The sequence below is a fragment of the Callithrix jacchus genome, chromosome 20 (assembly GCF_049354715.1).
Source record: "Callithrix jacchus isolate 240 chromosome 20, calJac240_pri, whole genome shotgun sequence".
Lineage (NCBI taxonomy): Eukaryota > Metazoa > Chordata > Mammalia > Primates > Cebidae > Callithrix > Callithrix jacchus.
Window position 1 is genome coordinate 13,648,735 of NC_133521.1, and position 12,440 is coordinate 13,661,174.

The window sequence follows — 12,440 nt, forward strand, 5'->3', positions numbered from 1 at the left end:
AGGTGGAGGTGGAAGGATTGCTTGAGCCCAGGAGTTCGAGACCAGCTAGGTCAACAAAGCAAGAAATAAAAATTTAAGCTGGGCATGGCGGTGCAAGCCCGTGGGCCCATCTACATGGGAGGCTGAAGTTGGAGGATCGCCTGAGCCCAGGAGGTCTAGGCTGCAGTGAGCTGCGTTTGCACCACAGGACTCCAGCCTGGGCAACAAAGCAAGACCTTGTCTCAAAATCTTCTTTTTAAAGGGAGAATTAATTTTTCAAGGAAATAGAGGTCTGGGATGACACTGGGCCTTGTGAAAAAACAGAAAGCAGAAATTACAAAATGAGAGTCCTAGACTCTCTTACTCATGTTGCCCCTGCCCCACCTTTTCTGTCTCTCTCTCTCTCTCTCTCTCTCTCTCTCTCACACACACACACACACACACACACACACACACCCTCTACTTCTCCCTTTCCCTGCTTATTTATTGGAGAACCACATTTGGCATTGATTCTGTCCCAGATCCTGTACATGGCTTTGGGCACCTCCATGCCCACTCGCCCCGGTGCCCCTGCCATGGAGGCTGCCTGCTCTCCCTCTGTGCGCTTCTCTCTGGCTCCACTCTGCTTCCAGTCAGCATGAGCACCCCATCTGCCCCTGAGCCTAAGGACTCCACTTTAGTTTAAGAAAGTAGTCAGATTCCTTTCTGTTGTGGAAAACGAGCATTTTTACCGTAGCAGCTCTCCACCCTGATTCCAGATCACTTACGAGAGAGACTCAGTGCCCCGTCTTTGCTTCAATCTCCCTAGACTCACAGAAAAGTAAGAAACCAGATTGTGCTGGGCAGACTGACCCCAATCCCCAGGACAGGCAGAAGGGAGCCTCTCCCTCTGCAGGACTTTTTAAATTTTTTTTTTAACATTTTTTTAAAGATGGAAAGAGGTTCTTGGTTCATTAATTGGTATTGCTCTGTGGCTTGATTTAGGACAAAGATGTGCAGACCTTGGCCCAGAGCCAAATCCGTGTCTATGCTGCATGGCCTTTGAGCTAAGGATGCGTTTTTAAATTTTTAAATGATCAAAAGGAATCAAAAGAAGAACACTATTTCATGCACCATGAAATTATATGGAATTCAAGTTTCGGTGTCCATAAAGGAAGTTTTCCTGGAACATAGTGACACCCATTCATTGGCCCCGTGTCTATGGCTGCGTTTCATGCCAACAGCAGGGTTGAGAAGTTGCAGCAGAGACCACGTGATCCACAAAGCCTCAAATATTTACTATTTGGCCTTTGATGGGCACATTGCTGTCCTGTGCCCTAAGGAGTAGTGCTTGATTATTGCCTGGGACTCCAGTACAGAAGTGTGCAGGTGGAAACTCCTAGCTGTGCCACAGATGCCTCACTCAGCTGAGAAGCCCCGTCTATGCCTTGCAAGGGACGACACCCTGCTTTTCTTCAGAACTCACCTGTGAATCACATTCACTACTTCCTGAAATGCCTCTGTGTGAATCATCTTATCTAGGCCTCCTGAGATTCTGCACATGTTTTATTGTATGGGAGACATGGCACTCTCCCACATGTATTAACTCATGAGGTAGGTGCAGTCATTATTCCCACCCATGGGTGGAGAAACCAAGGCCCAGAGAAATCAGGTGGACTGCCTGTTGCCAAATGACTAGTAAGTGGAACTGCCAGCAGAGAAGTAAATTCAAGTTTCCATCGCCTCAACCTCAGCTCCACCTCGCCTGGCTTCACACATTCAGTTTGTGATCATTATGTCCATTTCAATAGAGATAGGGTGGCAGAGATGAGAGACTGAGTAATTGGCTCATATCACAATTAAGATTAATAACAAAGGCAATGCTCCATGGGACCCAGAGCCCACAGCTGCAGGTCTAGAGTATCTTCTGCTGCCTCCTGCCCCCTTTACAAGTTGGGCTTGGGATAGAACACCTCTTTTTACATTGATGGAGGGAAGGGATTTTGCTCTTGAACTCTGTCATTGCCTGTGATCTTTGCAGAAAATTGCTACCACTGCTGGGTGTAAAACCACCACCTCAGCTGTCATGGTTCACTGCCTGCGACAGAAGTCGGAAGAGGAGCTCTTGGACACGACAATGAAAATGGTAGGTGTGCCTGTTCCCATAGCCCCAACCTGTAAACTTGGACCTAGATGTCTTCATTTCAGCTCTCCTCTTGCCCTGGGACAGTTACCTGGGACAGTGTCTCACCTTTCAGGAGTCACAATATCTGAATGGGGAATCTGATTTGTCCTTTTTTTTTTTTTTTGAGATGGAGTTTCGCTCTTGTTACCCAGGCTGGAGTGCAATGGCGCGATCTTGGCTCACCGCAACCTCTGCCTCCTGGGTTCAGGCAATTCTCCTGCCTCAGCCTCCTGAGTAGCTGGGATTACAGGCACACGCCACCATGCCCAGCTAATTTTTTGTATCTTTAGTAGAGACGGGGTTTCACCATGTTGACCAGGATGGTCTCGATCTCTTGACCTCGTGATCCACCCGCCTCGGCCTCCCAAAGTGCTGGGATTACAGTGATTTGTCCTTTTTTATTGTAAAATACTACAAATGTAAAAACAAAAAAAGTCCAAAATTGTGTAACAATCCCCAAGATTGACCAGATTTTAATGTTTTGCCATTCTTGTTTTCAGACATATTTTTGAGAAATTAAACATTACCTATTCCCAGGGGACACTATCATCCCGAATTTAGGGGATGGAGATATTAAGCTGAAAGGTTTTCAGAAAGATGTCACAATTTAACTTAGAAACTGTTTGCATCAGGCCTGGTGGTGGTCCAATTTTCTAATTCTGAGACTGACTCAATTGCTATCCTAGGATACTCATCTCTCCACTCATTCATTAATCCTTCTGTGTATGATCTTCTTATCCATCTATGTTTTCACTAATCCAACCAATTCACTGATATCATTTTATCAGTCTAATATCAACGTGTTCATAACTTTGTATTTATCTAATTTCAGTCCGTCCACCATTCATGCATCATCCAAGGATCTTGTATCTGCACTCTGTCACCCATTCTCTGGGGTGATGAAACTCCAAAACCAACAATCCAGTTATCATCTGTCTGCTAGTTTTTGCCCATCTATTCATGTATCCATCCTATTCAACTTACTCCACGTATTGACCAACTCCATCTATGTATCCATTCATGTCAAGTATACAGGAGTGAGTATTAGAGATAGTGATACCGACATGAATTGGACATAGTCCCTGCTCACAAGGAACTATCCAAACAGAAACACATTCATATACTTCGCAGGTTGAGTATGGTGTCAGCACAGAGGTAAAGCATTCATTATAGTCATCAGGGATGCTTCACAGAGAAGGTGGAGGACCCAGGGTTTGAAACCAGACAGTGGAATTTGGGATTTCATGCCATTAACCTGACTCCACCTTATCTTTCTTGAGAAATTCAGCTTTGAGATCTTTATACCCGTTTTAACAAAGGTAACAGAGAAATTTTTAATTGGCCCATGTTGCAGTTCAAATTAGTCACAGAGGCAACACTGTGGGACCCAGAACCCACACTTGAGGGTCTAGAGTATCTTCTGCCACCCTTGCCGTCTTCACATATTAAGACTTGAGGACATTTAGGATTGATTGATGGTCATAGCAGTCTCTCATCGCAGGGAAGCCCAGCAGGACAAACACCCAGAGGTCACAGCACCCAGGGCCATTGGGAACTATTCCCTTTGAGGGGGAAGAGTATGAATTCCAAGCTCAAGAGTAGCCTGATCTCTGGACTCTTTCCTTGGACCTGAGGCTTCTCCTGGGTCCCAGGGCAGGCCTCTACCACTGGACTCTGCTTGTGTTTCCCTGGGTTGAGCCCAATATGGTCTTGGGACTTAGATCTTAGTTCAGGCTCTAAATGGCCAAAGTGCTCTGGTAATTAAAACACAACTGTTTTCTAATGCCTGGAAGGAGGGAAATATTCCACCAATTCTGCATGTGACATCAGAGGACCCAGCTTAAAAGGAAAGAGTTGGTGACTTTGGGAAAACCCAGGCCTAAGATCCTGGGACGTCCTTCTGATATTCTAAAATCTCACAGAAGTGCTTCCATCATTACCCACTGCCTCCAGTATACGCACATGCAGACACACAAAGACACACACACATACACAATCCTGGCTAGTGGGACTATAATCCTTAATGGAGGGACCTACACTGGTTACTTCCTGTGCACAGGTGAGACCTGTGAGCTACAGTGCAACACAACAATCACTGCAATCTTGGTGAACACACATCAAAGAGAAGTGTGGGATAGGATGAGTATCAGTGAGCTTGTATGAGTCAGAGTTTTCTAATGGGAGATGAGAAAACTCCTGCAAGGTGCCTTGAAGAAAAAAAGGAATGTGTTGCTATAGCATCCCCATGTTAACTGGAAAACCCAGTCATCAATTGCTTCAGGCATCGCTGGATCCAGATGCCTATAGGATGTTACAGAGAATCTACCATTCTCTATCCTTCAGCTTTGCACAAGCTCACCAGGCTCTATGTTGGCTTCACTCTTAGGCAGATATGTCTTCTGGGAAGGTTAAAGACAATAGCACTCTAGATTTATATCCTATCTGCCTGGAAGCCCTCTTTCTAAACAATTCCTGCAAAAGTTTTGGGGAAAGCTCTATTGGATTGGCATGGGTGTATGCCCATCCCTGAACTAATATCCATGATCAGGGAGGTGGAGCACCCCAGCTCACATATAGATGCCTGAGTTCATGCAGTGATGGGGGAAGAAAGAGGTCCCCAAAGGAGAATATGAGTATGCTTCCCAGGAGGACAGGAAGGGGAGAGGGATGGGGGCCAGGCAGCCTCACAGCTGGCATCCTCTCCAGAGCTCCATCAGCCCTGGCTCAGAGTCCCCAGCCTGTCCTTCCCGTGCTGGTGCCCCCCCCTCCCTTCTATGCCTTTGCCCTGTGCTCAGGTCAAGTAGAGCCAGAGTCTGCCCACTTCCTCTTGGCCCAGCCAGCTCAGCGCCAGGAGGGAGAACCTGACACCCCTGCTGCCCCGCTCACCCAGATCAGTGTTTCCTGGGAAGCCTCCCACTCACATCCTCTGCTTTTATCTTCACAGAAATTCTTATCTGTGGACTTACTTGGAGATCCCAGAGAGGTAAGGATCTTCTGTTCCTTGATTGCACGTTTTGAGTCTTAGCACCTTTAAGCTCCAATTAACTATGAATGAAAGAATCCTGGGTATTATAGTAACTCCTGTGTGTTTGTTGCTGAGGCCCAGAGGGGACAGCGACTGGCCTGGTTAACACAGCCAGGAGGACTAGTGGCAGGCCTGGAACCCATTTTCCTGATTCCAGTCCGGTGCTCCCAGGCATCACCTATATGCACCCTGGGCTCTTCCCATTCCGCTTCTTTTTTAAACTTTCTGCTCCCCAAAATGACATTATGAGAGGAGGCTGAACCAGAACTTTCCACTATCAGGAGGCAGAGATAACAAGGATGACTAGCCATGGAGTGGGGAAGCCTAAATCTCAGACCGAGGACACCCCCATCCTCCCAGCACACGGGAAGCTCCAACAGTATCCTCCTGATCTCCTCACCCCATCCCCCTTCCCAATGGGTTGACAGTTTGTTGTGACATCACCTCTGTGGCATCTTACAATCCTGTCCTCTCTGCTGCCTCCCTGGAGGTCACAGCACTCTCCTCAATGGTCTTGGGCAGAGTACATGAGATTCACTCAGCAAAGACTTAATAAGCACTTCCTATGTGCCTGGACCTGGTTAGGAGCTGGGGATATAGGAGTGAAACAAGAAAGATTCCCTGCCATCTTGGGACCTTCCATTGCAGTGCAGGGACAGTGCACTAAAAAAGCAAATTGAGTATGTGTTCTGTTTGATGATGTACAGCATTAGAATAGAGTTTGCAGGTGGTTTGAATAGAAGTAGCAGGGTCAGGGAATGGCTCAGTGAGAAGGTGGCATTTGGCTAAGTGCTGGAGGAGGTGAGAAGCCAGCTGTCAGGAGACCTGGATAAGTCTATTTCAGGCAGAGGGAGCAGCCACTGCAAAGACCTTGATGGAATGGTCAGTCTGGCTGAGGAGAACTGAGTGTGGGGACAGACTGGCTTGAGGCTAAAACAGTAATGGGAGGTGAGAAAGAGATCATTTAAAGGACTTGACTTTGGATTCAGAGCAAGACGAGAAGCCTTTGGAGGTTGTGAAAAGAGGAGTCACATGATCTTAGATTTCACAAAGGTCCCTGCCTGCGGTGTCCAGATAGACTGTAGGAGAGGAACAGTGCAGATGCAGCTGGCCAGCCGGGTGGGCACTGCACTGCCTTGATCCAGGCAAGGGCTCCTGGCTGCTTAGACAGGGCTGTAGCAGTGGGGTGGGAGAAGTGGTTGGAGTCTGGATATCTTTGAAGGAATGCTGAGAGGATTTGCAGATGGACAGGATGCAAGGGGTGAGAAAGGGAGAAGAGTGGAGGATGCCCTGAGTTTTCTGACCCAAGCAAGGTCATAGCCACACAGGGCAGCCACTCTCTCCTCAACTTTTATCCTCTTCTACTTCACCTTCCCTCCCTATTTCCATGTCTCATGGTGCAGCCAGACTGGCCTTCCTTAACAGAGTTAGAGCACATCACCCCAACTTCTTAAAAGCCTGATCTTCCTTATAAGACAGATCTCCTTTCCTCCATGGGGTTCATCCTTCAAAATACACCTGACTGCCTGCTATGTACCACACTGTGCAGAAAGTAGGCTGTGCCACTGGTCCCTCCCTCTATCCCTTACCCCATGGCCTCCCTCTAAGCCCAGGACTCTTGGGTGTTTCTGGAATTTACCCTGCACAGTGTCACCAGTGTTCTTTTGCTCATGTTCTTCCCGCTGTTTAAAAATTCTCACTCTTTTCTTCACCTGTCAACACCATTAACTGCCCAGAGCCACCCTCAGGTGGACAGTGCCTCCTCCATGCAGTCTTTCCTGCATCTTTTTTCCAGAGGGGCTGCTACTCCTGCTGGCCTCCCACGGCAGCCCTGCCTGAACTGCACAGACTACGAAGGCAGTCAGACTTTCACCCAATCCTGTTCTGGATTGTCAGCTATATTGGATTAGGATCTGATTCTTGTACAGTTGGGTGTGGTCAACTTTACAGAACATCTCCCCCTGGCAGCCAGAACTAGCTCGTCATTCATTGGCTCTTGTATAGCAGACCAAAGGTCTGAGAAGCCATGGTCCAAAGCCTAAGAATTGTCCAGTTTCATCTGATATCCAGGAAGGAAATACAGCCCATGGGATGTGGAGCTGGGAAGATGGCACAGAGGACTGGTGTCTATGAGAGGGACCCTCAGTAACCCTGCTAACAAGTAACACCTAACATTTACTCAGCCCTTCCAGACACCAGGTGCTGCACTGAGTATTTCCCATGTGTTCAGCTATTTAATCCTCACAATAACTCACCTTATAGTTGAGAAACTGAAATCCAAATAGGTGAAACTACCTGCCAGTTAGTAGAAGAGGCAGACTTCAGATCCAGGTAATCTGGTTTCAACATCCATGCTCTCCATTTTTAACACCACTGTGACTAAATCTGAAATATAACTGTACCCAGAACCAACTCCCCTGATGGCAACACATGAGTCAGTCTCTCTCTAATCTGTGACCATAAAAAATTATTCATCAAAGAGAAAACCTAAAATTAAGATATGGATCAATATGCTGTGAGTTCATCCCTGATTCTTTTATTCATGATTTGCCTCTCTAATAGGGAATCAAGTCCTAGTCTAGCCTCCCTGAGTGATGAGGGTTCAGTAGGTCCTGAAAGCCACCCATGGATCAACAGATAGATAGGTACAGTCTCTTCCTCACTAACCATGGATTCTGCATTTATAAATTCACCTGCTTGCTGAAACGTCCTTGTGACCCCAAAATCGATACTGATGGCACTTTGGTGGTCACACACAGGCAGGCGCAGAGCAGGGGACGTTGGATTTGCATGATGGACGCGTTCCGTCAGAGCTCCTGTGAGGCAGCCTCTGTCTTCTCATTTCATCTCTCATGCTAACAAGTGTCCTCTTTGTGGTCTATTTACCTGATCACCTAACTACTGCCAGCCTCTGCCTGAAGTTCTATTTAGTGCCATGTGTTCTGCACTTTTATGCTTTCTGTGGTGATGTCACTGTTTAGAGTGACCCCCAAGAGTAGCGCTTCTGTCTCGCGTTCCCGAGCTAAGCAGGCTGTGCTGTGCCTTAAACATGGAAGGTGCCTGTGTGAGCTAAGCTTGGGCGAGGCAGGAGCTGCAGTGCTGCCGGCCATGCATTCGATGCATTGCAGCACTGTTTACCATAGCAAAGACCTGGAACCCACCCAAATGCCCAACGATGATAGACTGGACTGGGAAAATGTGGCACATATACACCATGGAATATTATGCAGCAATCAAAAACTATGAATTCGTGTCCTTTGTAAGGACATGGATGAATCTGGAGAACATCATTCTCAGCAAACTGACACAAGAACAGAAAATGAAATACCGCATGTTCTCACTCATAGGCGGGTGATGAAAAATTAGAACACATGGACACAGGGAGGGGAGCACTACACCTTGGGGTCTATTGGGGGTAATAGGGGAGGGACAGTGGGTGGAGGAGCTGGGGAGGGATAGCAGGGGGAGAAATGCCAGATGTGGGTGAAGGGGAGGAAGATAGCAAATCACACTGCCATGTGTGTACCTATGCAACTATCTTGCATGTCCTGCAAATGTACCCCAAAACTTAAAATGCAATACAAAGGAAAAAAAGAGAAAAATCCACAAGACAGCTCGTCCAGAAAAAGGAGAAGGAAACTGGCCGATTCATACATGAGGCTGTGATGGGAAGTGCTAAGGTAACCCCCATTGTCTGTGACGGAGCTGTGGAAGTGTCTTTCCACAGAAACCCACGCATAAAAGAAGGTTGATGAAAATGTGACCAGAGGTTTGCAACAACCTAACCCAGTGTTTCCCCTTTGAGTGATGACTCTGTATTCTCTAATTCAGCACTCGTGGGAGCTTTATCGGAAACAACTGCTGAGACTACCGAAAATCAACTGTGGATGCAGAGAGAGGAATGCACGCACCTCAAATTGAAATATATACACATGTCATTTTATATAGATAATACACGTATTTCAAACGGAGTGAAGGCTTCTTCCTCTCCCCATCACCTGATCACTGCCAGCCTCTGCCTGAAGTTCTACCCCTGGGTCGCACACACCTACCCCCCGATATTAGGAACCCGAGCGTGTAGCCGTGGCCCATGGCCACATGTCTGTGGTGTTGATCTCACCCTCAGACAGGCGGAATCAGGGAGGGTGTGACCAGGGAGGGAATCACAGGTTCTGCGCTGCTCTCTCCCCCAGGGTTACTACTACACCCCCACGGTGATTGACGGGGTTGTGCTGCCGAAAACACCTGAGGAACTGCAAGCTGAAAGGAAATTCCTCACTGTTCCCTACATGGTTGGATTCAACAACAAGGAGTTTGGCTGGTTTCTTCCAACGGTGAGAATGCGCAGGCTTCTTGGAGGGACTCACCCACCCCATCAACGCTCTTGTCTCTGGTCCTAGGAGTGCTTCCCTCTCCAAACCCTGCTCTGAGTCCCAGGCAGCTGGCCCCTTCAGCAAGACTAACATTTTCAGGAAACCTACTCCAGGAGGGCACAGTTGTCACCGGGTGTCAGGGCTCTGGGATACCCTCTCCCCAGACTCCCTGATTGTCTTCCTATTGAAGAATCCTGAAGTGTCTGTGCTGGGAGGGCCAATGGAGAAAATAATTGTGCAGATGGGAAAACTGAGGGGGCCTAGAAGTGGGAAGGAGCTGAGGAGTCCAGTCCGGAGAGGCAGGCAGGGGCTTCCTGACTTCCTACCTTGGGCTGGGTATGTGTAGTTCCCCCGTAAGTCATTCATGCCTCATGGGAAATATACAAAGAAAGTGTCTTCTTATGAGTTATCATTGACTTCCAAGGAACCGTAGACACCAGGTCTACTTGAGGGTGGAGGGTCAGAGGAGGGTGAGGATGGAAAAGCTACGTAATCGGGTCCTATGCTCAATACCTGGTTACAAAATAATCTATACGCCAAACTCCAGAGACACAATTTACCCATGTAACAAACCTCAAATAAAACTTGGAAAGAAAAAAATAAAAGAAAAAAGATTGACCTCTAAAAGTAAAAGAGCTTCTCCTTCCAGTTGAGGACAAGCAAAGCTGACCCTGGTTAAAGGAGTAGAATGGAATTTATTCAGCAACATGATTGCAAAGAGGAAAGAAAAGCCCAATGTGGATTGAACTCATGCTCCTGAAACAACCCCCTGTGCTATTTTAAAGGCTGAGCGTGCTAAGGAAAGGGCACTGTGGGCTGTGGGGACAGGGTTGGTCCATGTGGCTAGAGCGGCCTGGATTTCTTTATCCTGGCTCACCTGGGGCAGAAACGAACTTCTCTTATCTTCAGAACAGGACACTGTGTGTTGGACTGCAGGAAGAACCCCCTGAAGTCAGGCTCTAGCCTTTCCACAGGGACTGGGAAGAGCAAGAGTGAGCTTCCTGCGCTCACTTCGGCAGCACATATACTAAAATTGGAACGATACAGAGAAGATTAGCACGGCCCCTGCGCAAGGATGACAGGCAAATTTGTGAAGCGCTCCATATTAAAAAAAAAAAAAAAGTTTAAAAACTATTTTTAAAAAAGAGTGAGCTTCCTGAATGTTTGCATTACAAAGAGAAGCCTCTCAGGTCCTCCAGGAAATATGACTGGGTGGTAGATTCACAACCCAAAGGGCAGGGAAAGGGCTTATCATTGCAGGCTTTCTAAAGTAACTGCTGTAGGAGGGTTCAGAGGCCTGTCTGCTTCTCTTCACATTTCGACTGGAGCAAAGGGTAAATTCTCCTGGCAGCGTTGAGCCTTCACAGGCAGGCATGTTTAGGATGCTGGCTGCGGTCATTCTAGGGACACAGCCTTAAGCTGCTGGAAGCGATGCTAGAGTTTGGTTGAGTCTCTGAGTGCAAAGGTTTGGGCAGAGTCATTTTGTGCAGAGAGATGTGCTGTTTACCCCTCAGAAGGATTTCAGAGGTTTTACCAAAGACCGAAACCATGAAAGCAGGATCTGGGGCTTTCAGTGCCATCCATGACACCTGGTGGTACTTGGGAGGTCTCAACCCTCTTCCCCAGAGCTCTCTATTCCAGACTAGCCTGGCAGAAATCTTCCCTCTCCATGTCACTTACCACTGTGGGGATCCCAGAAACCCAGACACACACACACACACACACACACACACACACACACACAGTCAAACACTACCACAGCTCCTCCGAATTTATTAATTTATTTATTTATTGGTAATCTTTGCAATGCTTGATTTATATAATCCAGTTTCTGGATATAAGCCCATTTGATTCATTGATTTTGCCCATTTCAGTAAAGACCCATGTCCTTGAAAGCCCAATAAAATTAGAGGACCTTCAGACTGCATTGGTCAGTTTGTTTCTTCTCATTAATTCCCCATGATTCCTAAATGCCTAAATGCTTAACTTTTTTTTTAACAGTTGATAAGCTTTCCACTCTCCGAAGGGAAACTGGACGAGAAGACAGCTATGTCACTCTTGTGGAGGTCCTATCCCCTTGTTGTAAGTGTCTACGCATCATGGAAATTGACTGAGACCCAAAGAGGGACAAGGACTTGCCCCAAATCAGAGAACAATTAAATGGCAGAATGAAGACTGGGGCTTCAGGGTTTCCCCACCTCTCCACCTTTCCCACTTCACTTCCCACCCTTGACTGGGGGAGGAGTTGCACAGGACTCATGAGGTTCACCATTGAGGCAAGCCTTCCTGGTGGGCTGGAGATGCTGCATCACTCACCAGGAAGTGATGGTCACTTTATTGATCTATTTCAGAAAATTCCTAAGGAACTCATTCCAGAAGCCATTGAGACATACTTAGGAGGAACAGACGATCTTGTCAAAAAGAGAGACCTCTTCATGGATTTGGTGGGGGATGTGTTGTTTGGTGTCCAGTCTGTGATTGTGGCCCGAAACCACAGAGGTGAGTCCCAAAGTCAAAAGGTGGGGGGGGACATGAACCACACCAACTACTGTATCTGACCTGCCTACCTCCCAGCATAGACAGACATGGAAACAGCCAAGGGTTAGGCCTCAAAGGCTGATTCCATATGGCATGGGGTGAGATGCTGTCCTATTTTGGTTTATGCCTGTAGCAGACTGAGAAAAAAAATCCAGAGGCAAGTGGTTTTGTAAGATGATGATCCCAGATAACAGCAGTGGGGAGGAGGGAAGTGAGAGAGGAAAGAGATGAAATCCAATTCATGATGCATTGCCAAGGGAGTATCCACTGTGGACAGCTGGACCTGGGAAAATCAAGGAAACACGGAGAAGACAGTGCTCAGGCACTTCCCATCTGAGCAGCAAGGGAGTCAGAGTATTTA

General features: G+C 47.3%; 1 protein-coding gene and 1 non-coding gene across 4 annotated transcripts in view; both read left to right on the plus strand.

The window, feature by feature from the left end:
* LOC100390116 (liver carboxylesterase 1-like) overlaps nucleotides 1-12,440 on the plus strand; it is a 33,281-nt gene that overhangs the window by 14,265 nt on the left and 6,576 nt on the right. For all 3 annotated transcript variants that reach the window (XM_035281882.3, XM_054248449.2, XM_078357799.1), the window contains 5 exons: nucleotides 2,000-2,104; nucleotides 5,088-5,126; nucleotides 9,362-9,502; nucleotides 11,543-11,623; nucleotides 11,893-12,040. In XM_035281882.3, coding sequence (XP_035137773.2) covers nucleotides 2,000-2,104; nucleotides 5,088-5,126; nucleotides 9,362-9,502; nucleotides 11,543-11,623; nucleotides 11,893-12,040 — 514 coding nt within the window. The remainder of the gene's footprint in view (nucleotides 1-1,999; nucleotides 2,105-5,087; nucleotides 5,127-9,361; nucleotides 9,503-11,542; nucleotides 11,624-11,892; nucleotides 12,041-12,440) is intronic.
* Nucleotides 10,545-10,651, plus strand: LOC118149840 (U6 spliceosomal RNA). Its single transcript, XR_004737550.2, has one exon. It is a non-coding gene; the product is annotated as a U6 spliceosomal RNA (small nuclear RNA).